Source organism: Mandrillus leucophaeus, unplaced genomic scaffold (assembly GCF_000951045.1).
Source record: "Mandrillus leucophaeus isolate KB7577 unplaced genomic scaffold, Mleu.le_1.0 Scaffold180, whole genome shotgun sequence".
NCBI lineage: Eukaryota > Metazoa > Chordata > Mammalia > Primates > Cercopithecidae > Mandrillus > Mandrillus leucophaeus.
This window is the reverse complement of record NW_012101810.1, coordinates 761696-783303: the sequence shown is the minus strand read 5'-3', so window position 1 is coordinate 783303 and position 21608 is coordinate 761696. Positions and strand designations below refer to the sequence as shown.

General features: G+C 61.9%; 2 protein-coding genes and 1 pseudogene across 4 annotated transcripts in view; 1 reads left to right on the top strand and 2 right to left on the bottom strand.

The window, feature by feature from the left end:
* Window positions 1-1849: 1849 nt before the first annotated feature.
* Window positions 1850-2697, bottom strand: LOC105537878 (annotated as a pseudogene).
* A 2881-nt stretch (window positions 2698-5578) lies between these two features.
* MAFK (v-maf avian musculoaponeurotic fibrosarcoma oncogene homolog K) lies at window positions 5579-11040 on the top strand. 3 transcript variants are annotated; one of them, XM_011977550.1, is made up of 3 exons: window positions 5579-5789; window positions 7236-7315; window positions 7996-11040. In XM_011977550.1, exons 2-3 carry the CDS (start codon window positions 7280-7282, stop codon window positions 8428-8430), a joined length of 471 nt encoding a protein of 156 aa, XP_011832940.1. In that variant the 5' UTR covers window positions 5579-5789; window positions 7236-7279; the 3' UTR covers window positions 8431-11040. The 3 variants fall into 3 exon arrangements, with proteins under 3 accessions (XP_011832940.1, XP_011832938.1, XP_011832939.1); XM_011977548.1 differs by lacking the exon at window positions 5579-5789 and adding an exon at window positions 6321-6540; XM_011977549.1 differs by lacking the exon at window positions 5579-5789 and adding an exon at window positions 6794-6912.
* A 3818-nt stretch (window positions 11041-14858) lies between these two features.
* Window positions 14859-21608, bottom strand: part of TMEM184A (transmembrane protein 184A) — a 10293-nt gene continuing 3543 nt past the window's right edge. The window contains exons 3-9 of the mRNA XM_011977547.1: window positions 19487-19652; window positions 18977-19067; window positions 18794-18869; window positions 18541-18632; window positions 17242-17411; window positions 16376-16573; window positions 14859-15809 (exon numbers count right to left, since the gene is read on the bottom strand). Coding sequence (XP_011832937.1) covers window positions 15580-15809; window positions 16376-16573; window positions 17242-17411; window positions 18541-18632; window positions 18794-18869; window positions 18977-19067; window positions 19487-19652 — 1023 coding nt within the window. The 3' untranslated portion in view covers window positions 14859-15579. The remainder of the gene's footprint in view (window positions 15810-16375; window positions 16574-17241; window positions 17412-18540; window positions 18633-18793; window positions 18870-18976; window positions 19068-19486; window positions 19653-21608) is intronic.

Sequence of the window (21608 nt, the reverse complement as noted above, 5' to 3'; positions counted from 1 at the left end):
GTTTCACTATCACAGTGTGTTGTTGTAAGGGGGTCTCCAACATGGAGTGGGATGCCCTGTGCTGCTTCTCTAAGCCCAGTGTCTTCAGGGATGTGGAGCATTGAAAGAGCTGTGGGCGGGGTCTGGAGAACATAGGTGGGCTGTGCAGGTGTCTGGGACACACCTACACCCTATTTGGGCATCCAGTGCCATTTAAGAGAACATCTCCCCTTCTTAGGTAACCCAGTAGGAATGTCTGAGTTTGACCTTGGGAGAGGGAGTCTGCTTTTTAAAACTAGACCTTTCATTATTCCAAAATAAGACATTTACTAAAGCAGAAAAACAAATCAGGTTTCTCCTGCCTTTTATCCTTGAGCTGAGCCAGGGCTTTGAGGGGCTGGTTCCCTGCAGCATTGATTCCCCAGGTGCTGGTAAACCCGGGAGCCAGCGTTTACCAAGGGTTGGGGCTGTCGGGGCGCCAGCCTTTGTGTGCACCCGGGAGGCCGCTGTTAAGTGAGACCGTCTTCCGGGCCACTCTGCTGTCTACAAGGCGTGCGCTTTCACCCACGGGGCTGGGCAATGGCTGCGTTTGTTTACAGTCTCCAGCAAAGCTGTTTGCCACCCAGACCGAGAAGAAGTTGTGCCTGTTCCTGTCCCAGCTGTTTCTGAGTCTAAAGGTTTCTGGAGTGGACTTTCTGGGTTTCGGGTCCAGTCCACACGGGAAATGGAAATCTGGCCAGCTGGGAGAAGGCTCCGTGTGGCTGCCTCTCAACAGTAAACAGTGACTCACCACTCCGTCCCCACCCTCCCTGCTCTCCGCGAATGGAAGATACCTTTCCCCGCTATTTATTTTTGCTTTTTATAAGTCACAGACTCCGTCATGTTTCCGCTTTCCTACAGTTTCAGGAAACTGGGAGTGTCGTCTTAAAATCATAGAGTTTTAGAGCAGGTACGAATGAACCTGAGCGGTCACACGCCCCACCCCGACCGGCCGCTGTAGATGAGGAAACCCAGGCCGTGACGTCTGCTGGCCTGTTCCAAGGGCCGGTGGGGTCTGGTGTAGAACCTGCCTGCTTGTCCGCACTGCGCGTCGGGCGTCCTGGGGAAGGTATTGGGGTGGAGACTGCCCTCTCGCTGCCCTCCCATGCGGGGCCGGCTCATCTCGTACAGCGGGAGGCTCGTATGGGGTGTAGGGAAGACATGCTCCCTGCTTGCAAGGAGCTCACCACACCACAGGGAGGGCCCCGTCCCCAGAAGGATCTAGAACCAGGCCTTGGTAGAGGGTGCTTGCCTACGCGAGGAGAGCAGTGGGGAGCGTTTCTGGAAGAAGCAGGGCTTGAGGGGGGCAGGGGGCCACGTGCTCTCTGCAGATGGGGGTGATCAGAAACCTGAAACGGCGTTGGGGTGAGGGGGTCGGGGTTTGGTAGGAACCCCAAAACTTTTGACTGCCTGTGGGGCTGCGTGGGGGGCACCAGGATCAGGGTGAGGGCATCCCTTTGGCAAAGCTGTGGTCCACACGGGAGAAGCTGGAGGCCGGAGCCTGGGCAGGTGCTGCGGGTTCGGGCGGGAGATGCTTGAGGGTTGGGATCAAGCCCGGTTGGAGCGTGGACGAGGAAAAGAGACAGGGGTGGGGGCAACTCCGGTGAGTGATGCGGTTGGGGGCTGGGGGGCATCTAGGCCCGCCGGAATGCCCCTGGTTGGACTTGGAAGCTGGGAGCGGATTGAAGCCCCAGGGTGGCCGGGGAGAACAGGACGCTGACGGGAAGCTGGAAGCCGAGGACAGGAGGATGGTGTGGTGGGAGCCAGGGCAGGGACTGGAGGGGGTGTGGTGTGTTCTGCAGTTTGCTCTCTGCTGCTGCAGCTGCCTGAGTCACCTCTGGATGTAGCGGAATGACACAGCTTCCTCAGACTGCAAATGCAAGGTGACCAGACGTCCTCCAAGCCAGGCGGACAGTCGTGGCTTGCTGGAGGGCAGCCAGCCAGGGCCAGGCTGCCGGCTGGTGCGGGCCGGGCTGGGGGGTGCCAAGTGGGGTGCCTCCCGCATTTCCCATGTCCAGGACAGCCGGACAGTGGGGGTCCTCATCCTCAGTAGGAAGGGTGTCTGGCTGGTCTCTGGGACCAGCCGGGCTGCAGTTAGTCGGTTGACACCTGTTTGACAGGTGCCCACTGGGTACCAGTGCCACAGTGGCCCCACCTACCCTTGTGGCCCCCTGTGGAGGGTGCCTGGCTTGGGGTCTCTGGCAGAAAGGCTCCTGGGAGAGGCAGGTACACCCTGGGCGGCCTCTGGTTTTGTGGATTGCACCTGTCGTGGGAGTCACTGGTGAGGGAGAGCGGGAGGGTGCTTACTGCTGTGCTCCTGGATTTCTAAACCCGAGTCTCGCACACAACTCCTGTCCTCCGTTCCTGATCTTCCTCCCACCCCTCCTCCCTCTCCCGCATCCCACAGCCTCGGAGACCCGTGGAGGATAGAAGTGGAAGGGCCGCTCCGTCTCGGTCAGACCGGCTGGGTGGCCGCGGGGGTGGGGCGTGGGGTCTGCCTTGTCATTCACCCCTTGGGAGAGAACAAGTGACCCATCCAGAGCCCCCATGCCAGCCTTGGAGAGCGAGCAGCGGCCCTGATGCGTCCTCTCATCCGGGAAGAATCAGAGCCCTGAAGCTGAAATCCCCGTTTCTCCATGGGCATCCACAGCCAGGACTGTTCAGAGGGGTCATCCAGCCATCAGCTGTTCAACTCACTTTTGCACTCTCTTTTTTTTTTTTTAAGAGACAGGGTCTTGCTCTGTCACTCAGGCTGCTGGAGTGCAGTGGTGTGATCACAGCTCACTGCAATCTCGACTTCGTGGCTCAAGCAATCCTCCCACCTCAGCCTCCCGAGTAGTCGGGACCATAGGCGTGTGCCATCACACCTGGCTATTTAAAAATTATGGTTTTTTCAGGAGATCGAGACCATCCTGGCTAACACGGTGAAACCCCGTCTCTACTAAAAAAATACAAAAAACTAGCCGGGCGAGGTGGCGGGCGCCTGTAGTCCCAGCTACTCAGGAGGCTGAGGCTGGAGAATGGCGTAAACCCGGGAGGCGGAGCTTGCAGTGAGCTGAGATTCGACCACTGCACTCCAGCCTGGGCGACAGAGCGAGACTCCGTCTCAAAAAAAAAAAAAAAAAAAAAAAATTATTTTTTTTTTTTTTTTTTTAGAGATGGGGTCTCGCTATGTTGTCCAGGCTGGCCTAAAGCTACTGGGCTCAAGCATTTGGCCTCCGAAGGTGTTGCGATTACAGGCAAGAGCCACTGTGCCCAGTCCCAACTTTAAGGAGAAACTGTTCCCTCCTGGACCCCAGAGCAGGTCCTTCTCAGCTTGTGCCAGCACAGCAAGAGATGCCAGGGCTGCCAATCCCCCACTGAGCAGGGCCAGACCCATGGGTGACCAGTGAGTATTAGCTGGGACTTAAAAAGTTAAAAATGGCTGGGCATGGTGGCTCATGCCTGTAATCCCAGCACTTTGGGAGACTGAGGCAGGAGGATCACTTGAGTCCAGGAGCTCGAGACCAGCCTGGGCAACATGGTGAGATCCCGTCTCTACAAAAAAGTTTAAAATTCTCTGGGTGTGGTGGTGCCCACCTGTAGTCCCAGCTGCTCGGGAAGCTGAGGCAGGAGGACCGCTTGAGCTCAGGAGGTCTGCAGTGAGCCAGGATGGCACCACTGCACTCCAGCGTGGGTGACAGAGTGGGACCTTGTCTCTAAAATGAAAATTAAAAGGGAAAACATGATCCTCCAGGAGCTGAGGTCGCTGCCTGGGGCTCAGCTGCTCCCGAAAACACAGTTCTGGGCGGCTGACCCTGGCCTGCCTGCCCTGCCACCGGGAGCCCCGGGCTCTGGATCGTCACCCACTGCAAGGTGCCTCCCTGGGCGGAGCTGCCCTGCCCTGCGCTTTATGGAGCCCAGGCCATCGGTCTGGATCCTAGAAGGGGGCGCCCAGCGTCCCGGCTTCGTCACTTATCCCCAGCTGCAGCCGCAGGAGTTGCCTCCATCTGAGGCTGCTGGCGGTTCCTTTTCCTTGAGAGGAAATGATTCCCCCGCTGAGCCTTGTTTAGTTGTGCGTCACGTTGAGGTGTCTGGCCTTGGGTTGAGAACACTACCTCTTCCATCAGAAAACCGGTCACCTAAGAGCTGTTCCAAGTTATAGGTGGTGCTGGAGAACTTTGCTGCCCAGCGCTGCTCCAGGGACGTGGGGCGTGAGCGCTGCAGCCTTACCTAGGTCGGCGGTTGGGGCCTCACAGCAGAAACTCAGAGCAGACCTGGCCACCCAGGCCCCCCGCTGTGGCGCGGAACACTGCACTTCTCTGGTGACTCCACCAAAACTCAGAGGAGCTCAGGGGCGCCAGGTGCTTGTGCGTGGCGATGCTGGCATTTTGTTAGCTGGTGGATGTGAGACAGAATGTGAGGGCATCGTTCCTTGGGCGCTGCTGGAGAGGAGCTTGGCTGCAGTGCTGACCAGGTGCTGATGCGGTAGCCCCTGCCTTGGGTCTGGGGTAGTGGGAAGCCGGCGTCACGGGCATCTCTGGGACCCCAGGCACGCTCTCCCCCTGGATGACACCCTAAGGCTGCGTCTCTGGTCCTGGGGAGGTGGCCATTTCTAAGTGTGCTCTGGTGGCCCTTGAGGCCGTGTGAGGTTGGACAGTTCACAAAACCCTGTTTAGGGCAGTTGTCATTTTTAGATCAGTTGCTTTACAAACTTTTTTTGCACATACAGAACTCTTCTCTGAATCTCCTTCCAAAAGCAAGCTGTCATCTTTCTTGCCTCTGATGTTTAGAGCGACTTTAGGTTAATGCTGCTTGGATTTATTTTGTGCATGGTGGGGAGAGGTAGGTGCCAGCACCATCCCATCCCATGCTGGGTTCTTGAGAGAAGCTTTGCCACTTGGCTGGGCCGTCCCTGCTGCTTCGCCTCTCGGGGGGCACGTGGATGGTCCAGGCTTCCTTAGCGGAGCAGAGTCGTGACCTGCCCAGGGAAGTGGGGGGCACGCTTGTGAGCACAGCATGGGGGCCGCCCAGGACCCCAGCTTCCCCTAGGTCTCTGGTTCCTCGGAGGGCCCCAGTGCAGGTGTGCCTCGAAGGACTGGGGTTTTGAGATGGGCACAGGCGTGCTCCAGCAGCCCTGGCGACCTTGACCTTGTGGAATTAGTTGGCTGCCCCTCCTGGGGTCGCCCCCGGCTACTGTACGCCTCCATGACGTCACAGGGCATCGCGGGAGGCATCTTTTTAGTGGAAAGATCTTCACGCTGAACTCTGCCCCTGGCACCCCGCATGTCACCGTGGCTCTGGCCAGACGGCCCTGTCCCCCAGACCTTCCTTTTCCGCCCAGCTGTGCTGCCATGGCGGGCAGTGGGCCTGGGGGCCAGGGAGCGGGTCCTTGCTGGGTGGGAGGCCCGGGTGTGTGGGAATGCGCGCGCGGCTCTGTAAACATCTGGTGACTCACCGCATAGCTATGTCGTGGCCGGCCTGTGCACTGACGTGCTCACGGTGGAGCTGGAAGCGGTGCCTGCGGCCCCTCCCTCTGACATGGAAAAGTTTCTCATGGTGCTTCCAGCCGCCGGCATTTGCAGGTCCCCACGGTGGCGGAGGCAGCTGGGCCCCGGCCTCTCTACTGTCACCATTGCCCCAGGGCGGGGTACGGAGGAGCCTGGAGTCCCCCTGGCCTTCCCCGGGACCGGCTGGTGCCATCCTGTGCCATCTACATTAGCGCCCTAAGAGCAGCCGGCCTTGGCAGAGGCAGCGGACCTAGCAGCCTGGCGCAGGACCCTGTCTCACCTGTGCGGCCCTCTGGTTGTGGGGGTGGGTGGGCTGTGGCGGGGGGCCCCCATCGGAGGCAGGGCTGGAGGGTGGAGGGATTTGGGCCGAGGGCTCCCTGGCCCAGGGTGTGGGGAGGGTCCTGGGCCGGCAGGGAGGGCGGGATGGGGTCACCCGCCCCGTGGTGCCCATGTCCGGTGGAGGTGCTGACCAAGGACACCCCCACCGCTGTGTGCTGCTCTGACGTTCCTGCGGGAACCCGTGTCTGGTATTTGGGGTATGGGAGTGGGTGCTGTGGACCGGTCCCGCAAGCTTCCCGGCGCCTGCTGCCTGCCTGTCCCAGCCACCGGGTACAAATGGGTTTGTTGACTGCCTGCCGGCCTCGTGATGTCTGCGCAGACTGACCTGAAGTCAGGATCGCGTTTGGGCTTCTCGGTTTCCATGACGACCGTGGGGGCTGGCTCGGTCCCAAGGTCGTCATGGCAACTATCGGAGGGCTCATGCCGGGGATGCTTTGGCTGGGTTTTTCATGAATGATTAGAATGTGTGACACAATGCAGACGTGAGGACGGCGGGGGCGGCAGCGGGGACGACTCCCGCCAGACGGTCGAACGCTCGGCAGGGCGGCGGCTCCCCCACCTCCCTGGTCTCTGACTGCGACCCCTGGACCTGCCGCCCCTCAGGAACCCCACACCCCGTTGGGCTGCAGGGTCCTCGCTCGGGGGCAGCTTAGTTGGAGGTGGTGATGTCACAGCTGCAGCGGCCGGGGCCGTGGTAGGTGTCCCGTGGCCTGTGGGGAGGGCGGGGCGGGAGGGCGGCTGGGGCTCCACCCAGGCCCACCATGGGGGAAGCTGGTGATGGCAGGGGCTCCCCAGAGGCCCCCTCTCGGGGATCCAGGCTGGGTCCGGAGCACCAGAGCCTTTGCAAGGGTAGGGTCGCTGTCCAGTGGGGCCCCACGCTCCTCGGGGCCAGCACAGCTGCCTTGTGGGAGGGCGGTTTCGCCACCAATCGGTTTGGTCCTTGGGACGGAGCACCTTGTGCTGTGCAGGTGCAGACGTCTTCTCTGACCTCAGGGAGAATCAGAACAGGAAGCAGCCACTGCTGGTGCCTGCTGGTCACCCTACAGCGCCGGCAGCTGCAGCCCAGGTCTTCAGGGCAGCAGGGGGCTGCACCTGGCTGCCAGGCCCTGGGGTGGGGGTCCCAGCTGCTCTGTGGACTATGCTAGACTGTGAGGTGCAGCCAGACCTCCCCCTGGACCCTCGGGCAGAGACAGAGGCCGGGCCAGGATGCCCCACCCCCTGGGAAGCCCCCCAGGACGGGCTGGGCCGGGACAGTGCCCCATCTTGTTTTCAGGGTGCTGTGACCATCTACCCCAGGCTGAGGAACGTCCCTGCATGGGAGGTGGCCGTCCCTTCCGGCGCTGCTGGCCCTGACCTGCGCTGGGTTCTCTGCTTGCCCGTGTTTTCCAGCTACGAGTTCCAGGGAGCTCTGTCCTGGTGACTGTGCCCAGGTTATGACGACTAATCCCAAACCGAACAAGACATTAAAGGTAAGGCTGGCTCCAGGCAGGCCCCGTCTCAAGCACAGGTGTGGGAAAGGCCCCCCCATTCCCAGGGCCGTCCTGAGCCTGTGATGGAGGCCTCCCTGTTGGCAGGAGAAGGGGCTGCTGTGGCTGGGGGATGTTCACAGGAGAGGTGGGGCCAGGATCGGGGACTGTGGTTCCAGATGACTCCCAGGCTCAGGGTGTGGCAGGGTCTGTCCGCCTGGGCTGTGTGTCCGCCAGGCGCTACTGCATGAGCTCACCCCCCGACTCCAGGCGTGGGCAGACTGGCCTCTGGTGAATGGGATGCTCCAGCTCCTAGGGCCTGGGCCCACCTGTGCCTGGCGCTTGCCGCCTCTGCCATGGGGCATGCCTGTGGGCTGGCTCAGTCCCAGCAGCAGGACCCATGTGCTCCAGGTCCTCGTGGGCTCTGAGGCTGTCGGTAACCAGGAGTGACCGATGTCACCGCTGGCTTCTCCTGTTCAGAAAGGGTCCTGTGGGGCCACAACCGTCACATGGGTTGCCTGTGTGCATGGTGTCCTGTGGTCCCTGGTGCGGACGGCAAAGGCCAGCCCCAAAAGAGCATGGGCATGCAGGGGCACCGCTGGGTCCCTGTCCACCCCCATGCCGGTCCCAGGCAGACACCCCACGTTCTCCCGTTGCTGACCCCGTGCTGTGGCCACCCCCAGGTCAAGAAGGAGGCGGGCGAGAACGCTCCAGTGCTCAGCGACGATGAGCTGGTGTCCATGTCGGTGCGGGAGCTGAACCAGCACCTGCGGGGTCTCACCAAGGAGGAGGTCACCCGCCTGAAGCAGCGTCGGCGCACGCTCAAGAACCGCGGCTACGCGGCCAGCTGCCGCATCAAGCGGGTGACGCAGAAGGAGGAGCTGGAGCGGCAGCGCGTGGAGCTGCAGCAGGAGGTGGAGAAGCTGGCGCGTGAGAACAGCAGCATGCGGCTGGAGCTGGACGCCCTGCGCTCCAAGTACGAGGCGCTGCAGACCTTCGCGCGCACCGTGGCCCGGGGACCCGTGGCGCCCTCCAAGGTGGCCACCACCAGCGTCATCACCATCGTCAAGTCCGCTGAGCTCTCCTCCACCTCCGTGCCCTTCTCGGCCGCATCCTAGTGCCGGCTGGGGGTGGGGAGCGGCAGGCGGGCGGGGGTGCGCCCCTCGTACCTGTCACTGGGACACAGACTCTCGACATCCGAGTCCAGGCGCAGGCCCCTCAGGCGCGGGCAACTCACACCAGGATGAGACTGTGGTGCAGGGTGAAGAGTGGGCTCCCGTGGGCCCAGAGCTGCGTGCCGGTCCACACACACGCCCGCCCCCTGCTCCCCACAGGATGCGTCTGTGTGTGGGAATTGGCATCTCGCACCCGTGGGAGTCGGGACGTATAAGGGAAAGGCCCTCGGGAAGTTCCGCCGCCCCCGCGGGGGCTGCCAGAAGACACGGCCCCAGGAGTCAGGCCCCTGTGGTCAGGTCAGCGTGGGGCTTGTTTTCCACTGCAGCTGGGAGCAGCCTTCGACACCTGCCCTGCTGTGGCCTCCCAGCTGGTGCGGGAGCCCCTGGCTGCCCTGACCGACTCCGCAGACCCTGGGAGGAGCATGGATGGTGCGTTGGCAGCTCCGTCCTTCCAGCTGTCCTGTTGCAGTTGCCCGTGACCCGTGTCTGCCTTAGCAGGGGCCTGCGCAAGTGGGCGTGGTGTGGGAGGCCGCCTGCGTGGGGTGGTGTCTGTGTGTCTGCACGTGTGTGTGTGCAGGCCCGTCTGCCATCACAGCACCAGGGCTGAGGGGGCAGGTGTTCACCGGAGGAGGGCCTGTGGGCACGTGTGGCAGAGAGAGTGGCTCATACGTCGTGAGGTCTCCCGTGTGCTCTGGTGACCCGAGGAGGTCGTGCAGCACAGCACAGAAGCCCCACCCACGGGAGCTGGCCCCCCAGACACCCACCCCGCAGGCCATCCTGGACCTCAGCGGACACGGACAGGAGCGTCCCATCATTTGATGGTGAGCAGGACTCAGGCTCTGTGTCCTGGAGCTGCTTCTCACCAGCTGTGGTCAGTGCAGGGGGAACGAGGAGGTCTTTTGGGGGCCTAGAGGGGAAGGGCCGCTGCAGTCTAGGGAGAGGGGGTGCAGCCTGGGGGACGTTGGTAGATGTGGACGTGGAGGTGGGAAGGAGAGGACGTTGCATTGGGTGGTGGGAGGAGGCGGGAGCTGTGTGCGAGAGCTGGTGGAAAGGCTTGAGGGGCAGGACCAGGATGCGGCTGGCTTATACAAGAGCTCAGGAGTGAGGCTGGCACTCTGGAGGGCGTGGTGGGCGGGGAGGCGGCAGGCACCAGGCCAGGAGAGCCTTGTGGATGTGGCTCCCACGTGCACACCCCCAGGAGCACAGCCACGGGCTGCAGGTGTGGCCTTGGCACTCAGTCCTCGCCCGGAGCCTTCGCCTGTTCCTCCTTCCCTGAGCACCGAGGCACTGGTGGGCTTGGCACTCCACCTTGGGCTTCCTTTTCCTGGAGTGCCACCTTGAGGGTCCCTGCTGTGACTGGGGTATCTGCAGCGGGGGTCGTAGAGCCCCTGCCTGGGGGAGCTGGCGGAATGTGAGCCACTGGCCGGGGGCCGCCACCTAGGACATGCAAGGTGGTGCCTCGGCTCCCTCTCGGCTGCCCCTGCCCATCCAGTAACACCCCCACCGGCTACAGAGCCCAGGCTGGTGCCAGCCACGCTGGGGGGGCGGAGGACAGACAGCCCCGGGGCGGCGACTTGGTTCTGTGTCTACTGTTAGAAGTGAGTGGGAAGCTGCAGGCCCGCCAGGACCACTGGGTCCCTGTGGAGCAAAGGCCTGCGAGTTCCCAAATAGCCGTTGCCCCCGTGGCCATGGTAGGTAATCCATATTGGATGTCATAAGGACCAGGGGGATATTTAAAGAGAGAAACAGAAACTATATAGAGATATAAAATTATATTCACAGTTTATCTACAGATTTTTCGTAACAATCTTTCTTTTCCAGTTTGATACTGTAAATCTATCAGAGCAGAGCTTGGGGGCACGGGCACAGGTGGGAGTTGGGAGCAAACCGGAGGCCCGGGCTGCCCACCGTCCCCCTCACCACGGACTGCACCAGGCTGTTGGGCCCCCACAGGACAGGCTGCAGCGGGTGGCCGGTTCTGTCCCATCTTGGGGTTCTTGGTGTCCACGTCTTGTGGGCCGTGGGCGACCACCTGCCCTCGGCCTGTGGTGCTTTGCCGGAGAGGGGACTCCTCGGCCCCCAGGGTGGACGGAGCCGCTGTCACCGCCCAGAGCCGGGCCGGGGAAGCACGGCGCGTTCTGCTTTTCTTTTCAGATCGTTGAAATTTCATTGTCATGATTTAATATATGGATTTTTTTATTTAAGAAAAAGACGAAGGCCTCTTTGCCGCGTGGGTTTGTTTTCTGTCTCTGTGCCTCCGGCTTCCCAAAGAGATCCAGGTCTTTGCGTTTCCAGGGTGTGGGGACCCCTGCCCCCCACGCCCCCACACCGCCTCACCCTGGCCTCTGTACTACTTGGCAGTTCCATTTCAATATTTATTTTTGTGCTGCTTTTTATCATGATATAAATTATTGAGAACAGATCACATGTGGGCCCGTGTCTGGCCGCCGCCGCCCTGCCCCGTCCCTGCGACCACCACCTAATTTATTGCCGTGCGTCCTGCTGCTGTGACCGCTTTTGTACCTTTGCAATAAAGAATTTTCTGGTTTCAGACCCTTTCGTTGTGCAGTTGGTGCTTTTGGCTGGGGCTTTTTTGGGCCAAGAACCACACACCCCCCATCCCAGGGGACCCCGTCTGTCCCTCACCAGGGTCAGGATCCGGGTACCATGTGTAAGTGGCTTTCACAGACTGCTGGCCTGTGACCGTGATGCTGGGACAGCCACGGGGGAGGTGCTGGTTAGGTGGCCACGTCCCGGGCTCAGTCTCCGAGGGTCAGGCCGCAGTCCTGAGTGTCGCCATCTGCCCCACCCACAGCCCCCTGTCCACGCAGCCTCTCCCAGTGGAAGGAGCAGAGAGCACCATGGCTGTCAGTGTCCCCCTTCCCCAGGAGATCCCTCACCCAGCTCTGCTGGACTCTCAGAGGAGCCTGCAGGAAGCCGTGAGCAAGACAGGGTCTGTCTGGGAGCAGAGAGCAAAGCGGCCCTGCACAGTGGCTAGAAGCCTGTGGACTCCTCTGAAAAGCCAAGGGCCTGCCCACATGCCGTCGCCACTCCGCCTGGCCTTCCGGGAGAGCAGCCCTGGCACACCCGGCCCCATTTTTGGGGCTGAGCTGACCGAAGGGTGAATGCCGTTCCGTGCTGGACCACGCAGGGTGAAATCCAAGCTGGATTTTTTTGAGACATCTTGCTCTGTCACCCAGGCTGGAGTGCTCGTGATCACGGCTCACTGCAGCCTCAACCTCCCGGGCTCAAGCAATCCTCCCATCTCAGCCTCCTGAGTAGCTGGGACCGCCGGCATACACCACCACGCCCAGCTAATTTTTGTATGTTTTTGGAGAGATGGTGTTTTACCATGTTGCCCAGGCTGGTCTCGGACTCCTGGGCTCAAGCAATCCACTCGCCTTGGCCTCTCCAAGTGCTGGAATTACAGGCATGAGCCATGGCACCTGATCATAATCCCACCTCTCAGCATCTGTGTGGCCTGGGGCCAGTTCCCTCCTTCCCAGCCTTGCTTCCTGTGAGGTGGGCGTGGAGGTGACTGCAGCAGCTGGCGCGTGCCGCGGTGAGGGTTGAATCTGTGCTGGGGCCACAGCAGCCTGAGCTTGTCACGCAATGGCAGGGATGGCAATTTCCCCAGCTAAGTCAGACCTCCCCTGTGGCCCACCCTGCGGCTCTGGGCCCAGCCTGCTCCTCCTGGGGGAGCTGGTGGGTGTGAGTTGGGGGCACAGAGCCCCAGCCCCGTGTGGGGCTCCTGGAGGCCACGGACAGACAGGGAAGCTGTGAGAGGAGACGCCACCCCGCCCAGCCGTGCAGCCTGCACCCGGGCCAGGCCAGGGCCCCCAGGGCTTCTACCCTTTCTTGTGGATGCTGGGGATTTTCAGCTGGACCATCTCCCAGACGAGGACACTGAGGCAGGAGAGGTTAGAGAGGTTGGTGGGGGCACTGGGCCAAGACACGTGGCTCCTGCCTGCCTCGAGGCCCACTCCTCTGTCGGGGCCTGTCACCGGGAAACCCCTTTTTCTGCAGCGATGATGACACTGGAACCACGCTGGTCTCTGTCCTTCCCCCTCTCATGAGCCCACGCTCCCTCTCGAGGCGGGTTGAGCCCTGGCCTGGACCGCCCCACACTGCCTCTGTCCACGCCAAGCGGGCTCAGCCCTCGGGGCTTTCCTTTGAGTCGTGTTGGAAAGAAGCAGAGCAGCCTCACCCACGGGCAGAGGCGTCTGTGAGGCTCAGGAGGCAGCGGGGAGAGAGGGCCTCCGTGGAACCGGCTCCTGGTGTCCGAGTCCCTGCTCTGTGACCCCAGCCTCACCCGCGGGCAGAGGCGTCTGTGAGGCTCAGGAGGCAGGGCGAAGAGAGGGCCTCTGTGGAACCGGCTCCTGGTGTCCGAGTCCCTGCTCTGTGACCCCAGCCTCACCCGCGGGCAGAGGCGTCTGTGAGGCTCAGGAGGCAGCGGGGGGAGAGAGGGCCTCTGTGGAGCCGACTCCTGGTGTCCCAGTCCCTGCTCCGTGACGCCAGCCTCACCCGCGGGCAGAGGCATCTGTGAGGCTCAGGAGGCAGGGCGGAGAGAGGGCCTCTGTGGAGCCAGTTCCTGGTGTCCGAGTCCCTGCTCTGTGACCCCAGGCAACTTGCTCCATCTCTCTGGGCTCAGTCGCCGTCCCAGCTGGCGTGAGCGCTGAGCGTGTCAGTTTCCTGGCACAGTCCTTGGCTGGTCCAAGTGGGCATTTGGCGGAAACTGACTTCTCCCCTGTCCTAAACCGCAGGCCTGAGGGGCTGCTGACATAGGAGCTCAGCCCCCAGCACCTCAGCCTCTGCCACCGGGAGCCCACGTGGTGTCTGGGTCTCCAGAAGGGGAGCCCTCGGCCACGCACCCTCCAAACACAGATTTCAGCAACTCGATCTCTAATGGGGTGGCCTTCCCCAGGGCAAGGGCAGAGCAAGCCTAGCGTCTGGCCAGTGCCCCCAGCCTCCAGAAACTGGCCCTTGGCAGCAGGTCCCCGGGGAGCACCACGCCCCCACCTGCTGACAGAGTGAGACACGGGGGCTGCCTGGTGGGTCTCTCCCTGTGGGGGTCCAATAAGGCAGGTGGGCATCTTTGCAGCCACGCAGGGAGGAGCTCGGCCTATCAGGCAGCCCGGCCAGGCCCTGCAGACCCACTGGCCTTAGATCCCCATGTCCCCAGCCCAGGAAGCAAGAGGCTGGGAGCTGGCCCTCTGTTGCCTGGACCCCACTGGTCCGTGCCCGCCTTGCTGAGTCCCTCGGAGACTCCAGGTCCTGCTGTTCCCGGTGGCCGTAGCCATGGGTGGGGGCAGCACAGGTGGGAGCCGCGGTCCCCGGGTGGTACCCACTGGGCCTTCCTGTCTGCTCTCCATGCCCAGTGCCTGAGCCCCCCAGGCCTTGCCCACTTCTGCTGCCCCTGCCCGAGCCCCCACCCAACCTGTGCTGTGGGCCCCAGATACACAGAACTGACTGCCACCTGCAGGCCAGGTCACTGCACTGTCCCCTGAGGGGCCCTGGGCCTGGAGGGTGCCCTGCAGTGACACCCCTCGCCCTGGGCCAGCTGTGTGTCCTTCCAGAAGCCCCCTTAGTTCCTGGGCGGCTGTTGTTCTCGCCGCCAGGATTTCCAAGGCCTCTTAGGCGCCTCCAGCTTCCTGAGGACAGGGCACGTGTCTGAAGCTCGGCTCCTCAAACCCAGGGCCCCACCTGGCACGTGGAGGAAGAAGAGAAGGGGAGGAGGCAGGTGCCCAGGCGGGAGCCCCCTCTGTGCCCCCCGGGAGTGCCCCCCCAGGTACTCAGGGCCCTGCTCTCACGGCCTTGTCCCCTCGCCATGAGTGGGGCTGGCACAAGGCCCATTCTGGAGGAAGCAGAGGCTCCCAGCAGAAAGGCGGCAGCTGTGATCTCACAGCCCAGCCTCTGCCCTGCACTGCCCTGGGCCACGAGTCTGCCCACCCCAGTCAGGTGGGACCCCTTTCCCGCATGCAGACTCTGTGACCCCCACCACATCCTGCTCCTCAGGCTCAGGCTCTGCGGGAACAGAAGCCAAGACGCAGTAGAAAATCCAAGGTGTTTAGGCCAGGCGAGGTGGCTCACGCCTGTCATCCCAGCACTTGGGGAGGCCGAGGCGGGCGGATCACGAGGTCAGGAAATCAAGACCATCCTGGCTAACATGGTGAAACCCCATCTCTACTAAAAATGCAAAAAATTAGCCGGGTGTGGCGGCGGGCGCCTGTAATCCCAGCTACTTGGGAGGCTGAGGCAGGAGAATGGCATGAACCCGGGAGGCGGAGCTTGCAATGAGCCGAGATCGCGCCACTGCACTCCAGCCTGGGCCACAGAGCAAGACTCCGTCTCAAAAAAAAAAAAAAAAGAAAAGAAAATCCAAGGTGTTTAAATATAAATTAGAGCACTTCCCACAGCCCCACGGTGCTGGCCAGCCTCATGGGCACCCGGTGGTTCCACGACCCATTCCAGGCACACGCTCCCCTGGGTGGGCGCCTGGCCAGGGCTCCCCTGTGGCTGGTGTGTGAAGACATGTGGGCCCTTCTCCACTTGCCCACGATGGCCACAGCAGGCTCCGAGGAGGCCCAGCCCTGGCCAGCTTGTGTGGACCTCACCGGTCTGCGGCACCCGGAGCTGCTGACTGTGTCAGGGCCCGGCTGCCCAGCACCCCGGCGCCCCTCCCTCCAGCTGCCCAGCCTGGGATCCGTGCGCTGTCTGTCTCCTGAGTCAGGGAGTCTGGCCCACTCATAGCTCCCGTGGGGCCCATACAGCCAAGGCCCGGCAGCCACGCTGACTCCCTGCCCCACGGTGGCCCCTGGGGCTGATGGCCAGGTGATCCCGGGGTCCCCAGGCTCTTCCGATTGGCTCAGGTGCCCTCTCCTTGGGCGGCGGGCCCACCTGGGTGCCTGGCAGGGCCATCAGGTGCCCTGACCCTCGGGCTGGAGGGAGGATGGGAAATGGGCTCCGAGGGCCTCGCAGGAGGGCTCTCAGGAGAGGCCCCCACCTTTGGCAGGGTTGATGGGTGGGGGGCCCTGTTCTTCCCCAGAGGCATGGGCAACCTGGGTCCCTAAAGCACCAGCGGCCAAGGTCCCCCTACAGGTCCTCCGAGGGGATGAGCATCCGCTTCTCCAGGCTCCGGCTCTTCCTACCCCTGCCAGAGCTGCTGCCGGGGTGGGTGCCCGGCCTGGGCGCCTCCTGCGTGGCCTGCTGCGTGTAGTGCTGGTAGGCGGGGGAGAAGTTGTGGATGGCGTCCTGCACAATGTCCTGGGGGCTCACTGTCTCCCTGAGGCCACTGGAGATGCTCTGCATGGGTGCCGGGGGTGCTGGAGGAGGGCAGCGTATGAGCCCCACCATCCCCCACTGTGCTCCAGCCCCCGCCGGACAAGCCCCCTCAGCCCCGCCTCCCAGGATGCCCAGGGCTGTGGCTCCTGCATGTCCAGGTCTGGCCTGGGCCAGCGGAGGGTGACCCCAGACCCCTGGACCCCAGCCCAGCTTGCTCCACCCAGCACCAGGCCTATTCCTGGCCAGACCCCTGCCAAGGACCACGTCCCCTAGAGTTTCCGAGGGGCTCCAAGCAGCGGAGTACGCCTTTGGCTGGCCTGGGGTGGGCACCCTGGTATCTCCACAATGACTGATGAGAAGCCAGGCAGGCCACAGGCTGTCCCCGCCCTAATGGGGGGCGTGCCTGGCAGGGGACACCCATCCCCCATCACCATCGGGGTCTGGGCCCATCTGGACCCCACACAGCCCAAGTCCCTGTCCGGAGCCGGATGCCCTTTGGCCGTCTCCCTGCCCAGCGAGCTGGCATTCCTGGGCCTTGAGAGTGGCACGGACACAGACCCGGTGCCCAGGGCAGGGCTGTGCGCCCTGGCTGGAAGGCAGAGCGTACCTGGTGAATTCTCCTTCTTCTCTGCGTACACCTGGCAGGGGAAGGCATAGCGCAGGGCCACGGAGGCAAACAGCATCTCCACGCAGATGATAAAGTTCTGGTAGCCAGCGGCCAGTGTGCCGGCCCCCAGCCTGTTCCCACCGCTGGTCTCCACCTCTGGGATGACCCTGCACCGCTCCAGAACGGCCAGCAGCAGCCCTGCGGATGCCACGGCTGCTCAGCCCCAGCCCCGGATGGGGTCTGCAGGGGAGGAAGAGGCCCCGGACCCCGCAGTGGTTCCTCTGACAGGCGCCGTGACCCTGTCCATGTGGTCTCGTCCCACCCCAGGAGACTGAGGTTCGGGGGCAGGGCGCCTCCAAAGTTGGGGGTCCTGAACCTTGCAGCGGCTCCTCTGACAGGTGCCATGACCCTGTCCGTGTGGTCTCGTCCCACCCCAGGAGACTGAGGTTCAGGGGGGCAAGGCGCCTCCAAAGTCGGGGGTCTCAGCACAACAGGTGCTCAGGAGCTCTCCCGGGCCTGCCCTGCCCCTCCAGCCCCAAACCTTGGGCCCGTCCCCAGCTCCTCCCTGTCTGGTGGCCATCCTCCTCTGCCAAGGTGGGCTGTGAGTTCCCTGGCCTGGCAGGGACCGGGACTCAGGAAATGCCAGTGTGGCCTCTGTGCGACCTCTCCCCACTGACTGTGGGCCCAGACCTGCTGGCAGGACCTCCCCACTCCCCCTGTGCCCGCAGGCTCTACCCTGGCTTCCAGCTGACCTGTGCTGCCGCTGGGGAAACTGAAGCTCGGGGGAGCTGGGGAAGGGGGCGTGAGGTGACCCCAGGCTCTCTGGACTGCAGCCCCCGCCTCGGCAGCATCCCTGCCCCACACACCTTGCCAGAACGACAGGAAGATGACGGCTTTGATGGTGAGGAACTTGAGGACAGGCTGGAAGGGCCGCAGGAGCTCCCTGGTGGTGAAGTAGAAGAGGAAAAGGGCGTAGAGGGCGAGGCTGACAGAGGCATTGTAGATGAGGGTCACATAGAGGTAGCCGCTGCGGACACTGGGACAGACGGGAGCTGTGGTCAGGGCAGCCCCACGACCCCGCCACCCTCCCCACCCTAGAGCCGCCACCGCCACCGCACCCTCGGCCTGGCTCCCACCCTGAGCTTGGGAGCATGGGCCCTGCAGGGATCCTGGCCCCGATCTGATCCTCACTTCAGGGCCTGCAGGAGAGCGTGGGGAGCTGGGGGTGGCTGGGGGGCCTATGCAGGGGTAGGGCAGGGACACGCGGCCATTCTCTCTACTGGCCCTGCTCCTCCTTGTCCCAGGATCCCATCCTCTGTGCAGGCAGCATCCAGGCTGCCTCTGCCGGAACGCTGCCTCCCAACCCTGTCCACCTGGCCACTGCCTGAAGGTCCTCTATGTGGTGGACACACAGGTGTCATTCCCGTGTGTGTGCACATATGTGTGTGTGCACAGATGTCGTGTGCACATGGGGTGCATTGTGTATGTGCACACATTGCGTGCATGTGAGTGTACATATGTGTGTGGTTGTGGTGTGTGCATGGTTTGCGCACATGCTGTGTGCATGTGTGAACATGTGATGCACCTGTGTGATGTGTGTGCACAGGTGAAAGCACATGTGTCCGTGTGTGAGCATGTGTGTGGTATTGGTGAGCATGCATGTGGACCTTGGCAGGGGTCCTTCCTGTGCTGGGTGGCTGGCTATCTGCTCAGACAACAGGTCGGGGTGGACCTTGGCCCCATTGGCCCAGGTGTCTTTAATACCAAGAGTGCTCAAGGCTGGGCGGGGGCTGGGGCCATCACTGCCTGGCCAGAAGCCCTGAGGTCCTCAGCACAGACGCTGGCACAGACGCCAGACTCACCCCGGCCATGTCCTGTGAGGGGAGGTCCAGGCCCCTGGCCTTGGCAGGCACTGAGGTCCTTGTGGAGAGGAAGTGGGTACCTGTCTTGGGTGGGGTCCCTAGCCCAGCTGGACGCCAAGCCCGCCTCGTTGGGCCCCATTGCCGGGCCCCGGCCCAGTGCCCACCTCATGCCAGGCACCCCTGAAGCTCCCACCTTACTTGAGCCCAGCTGGACGCCAAGTCCGCCTCGCTGGGCCCCACTCCTGTGCCCCGGGAGACCCAGTGCCCACCTCATGCCAGGTGTCCCCGCAGCTCCCGCCTTACTTGAAGTCCCCGTCGTGGTATTTGCCAAATGCCTGGAGGATGATAGTGGTGACGGCCATGACGGGTTTCACCAGGCAGAACTGCAGAGTGGCCTGGGGGCGATGGCACCCAGTGGGCCTGGGGCCAGGTCCCCCAGGGGCCCAGGAATGGGGGTTGGGGCAGCCAGCAGTGAGCAGCCCCCTGACACTGGGTAGGGTGGCGCTGGGCTGGCCAGGTGGGAGGAGGGCGGGCAGGGCTGGGCGGATCCCCTCACCTGCTTGCAGAAGCGCAGGAACCCGATGGAGTAGGTCATGCCCCGGAGGCAGCAGGTGCCGTAGAAGCAGCTGGACCTGTGGGGGACATCCCTGAGCCGGTGCGGGAGAATGCAGCCCCAGTGCCGCCCAGGCGCCCAGTCCCAGGTGTGTGGGGTGTGTGGGCTCTGGGGTGAGACGCTTACTTGATGGGCTTTCCACGAATCTCAGCCATGATGGCACCCTCGCCTCCCAGGTACTGGAAACACAGGCTCAGGAAGCTGTAAATGACAAAGGCTGCCGGGAGTGCAGAGGGGGACCGGCCGTGAGTCCTGAGCCGCACCGGGACCCCGTGGCGCCCATCTCACCAGGACAGGAGGAGGCTCGGGAGGGGCCAGGCCTGGCAGGTCACACAGCAAGAGGCTCCTGATGGGCCCCATCCCCAGCGGGGCAGCCTGAGAGGGTCAGGGTGCTCCTTCAGGGGCCCCGCTTTCACCCCAGGCCAGGGCAGGTCCACCGAGCCCCTTGCACGGAGGCTGTGGGGTCATGGGTTCCAGGCCTGCCAGCGCCACTAACCCCAGCTGTCCTGGCAGCCCCTCCAACAGGGGCAGGGAGAGTGGGGTGCCCTGGGGGCTGGCCACGGAAGTGTGTCCATGCATGCAGGCCCCGGGGAGTCTCTCCCTCCGCTCCCCCGACGGATGCCACCCAGCGCCCACCTTCATAGCAGTCCCGCACAGAGTCAAAGTAGACGTAGTACTGGTGGTCTCCCAGGAGGAGGAGGCTGAGCCAGGAGTCGAAGGCATAGATGGGCACGATGAGGAGCAGGCGGATGATATAACGCTGTTCCTGTGGCACTGTGTAGGAGTGTAGGTGCAGGTAGATCTGGGCGCAGGAGGGTTTGGGTGAGAGCCGGGCCTGCCTGGTACCCTGCACCAGCCCAGGTGAGCCGGGAAGGAGGTGGGGGTGGGCGTGGGAGGGTTCAGGTGAGAGCCGGGCCTGCCCGGTACCCCTGCACCAGCCCAGGTGAGCCGGGAAGGAGGTGGGGTGGGCGCGGGCCACCAGGCACCTTCTATGTTTGCATTTTGTAGTTTTCTACAATGGGCATCCTTATTACAATTAGAGAAAATAAATTATTTGCCTATTGTAATCAGATGCATACTTTTATACTTCTTTACTATAAAAGTTCATATAAGTATGAACGTGTAAGTATACATTAAATACATATTTCTGATTACAACTAAAAATAATACATATCTTAAGAATTTACTTTTTATGGCTGGGCGTGGTGACTCACACCTGTAATCCCAGCAGTTTGGGAGGCCAAGGTGGGTGGATCATTTGAGGTCAGGAGTTCAAGACCGGCCTGGCCAACATGGTGAAACCCCGTCTCTACTAAATATACAAAAATTAGCCAGGTGTGATGGCGTGCGCCTGTAATCCCAGCTACTCAAGAGGCTGAGGCAGGAGAATCACTTGAGCCTGGGAGGTGGAGGTTTCGGTGAACTAAGATTGCGCCACTGAACTCCAGCCTGGGCAACAGAGCGAGACCCTGTCTCAAAAAAAAAAAAAATTATTTTTTTGAGAAACATAGTCTCGCTCAGTTGCCCAGGCTGGAGTGCAGTGGCACAATCATGGCTCACTGCAGCCTTGAAACTCCCAGGCTCTAGTGATCCTCCTACCTCAGCCTGCTGAGCAGCTGGGACTACAGGTGTGCACCACCTTGCCTGGCTAATTTTTGTATTTTTCGTACAGACGGGGTCTCACTGTGTTGCCCAGGCTGGTCTCAAAGTCCTAGGCTCAAGCAATCCTCCTGCCTCCGTCTCCCAAAGTGCTGGGACTACAGGCATGAGCCACTACACCTGGCCTAAAATTTATTTTTTAAATTGGCAAATCAAATTTGTATGCATTTACAGTGTGCAGTACGATGTCTGATATGTGTGTTCATGGGGAATGGCTGAGTCAAACCCATTAACATCTCCATTATCTCCCATACTTAGCATTTCTTTGCAGGGAGGACATGTAAAATGTACTCTTTTAGCAATTTTCAAGGATAGAATACATTGTTATTTATAGTAGTCACCATGTTGTACAATAGATCTTTTTTTTTTCTGAATGACTTCCTTGGGCATGAGTGAGGGTCCTGTTTGTTCCTAGCCTGGGAAAGGGAACTCTCACTCATTCCTTCATTCAGCAGGCATTTCTGGAGCCCAGTTAAGTGTCCAACCCGGGGAACGGGGAGGGGACATGTCCTGGTCCTGGGCTGGGCAGACTCTCAGAAGGCAGGTTGGCTTTTGCTGTGGGGGCATCCAAAGGACGTGCACCCTTTGATTCCTAAGAATTTGTCCCTCCCTAGGGGCCGGGCACGGTGGCCCACCCCTGTAATCTTAGCACTTTGGGAGGCCGAGGCGGGCGGAGTACCTGAGCTCAGGAGTTCAAGACCAGCCTGACCAACAGGGCAAACCCCATCTCTGCTAAAAAATGCAAAAATTAGCCAGGTGTGGTGGCGGGTGCCTGTAGTCCCAGCTACTTGGGAGGCTGAGGTGGGAGGACGGCTTAAATGCGCGAGGCAGAGGCTGCAGTGAGCAATGATTATGCCGCTGCATCCCAGCCTGGGCCACAGAGTGAGATCTTGCCTAAAAAAAATGAAAGCCAATCCCAGCACTTTGGGAGGCCGAGACAGGCGGATCACGAGGTCAGGAGATCGAGACCATCCTGGCTAACCCAGTGAAACCCCGTCTCTACTAAAAAATACAGAAAATTAGCTGGGCGTGGTGGCAGGCGCCTGTAGTCCCAGCTACTCGGGAGGCTGAGGCAGGAGAATGGCGTGAACCCAGGAGG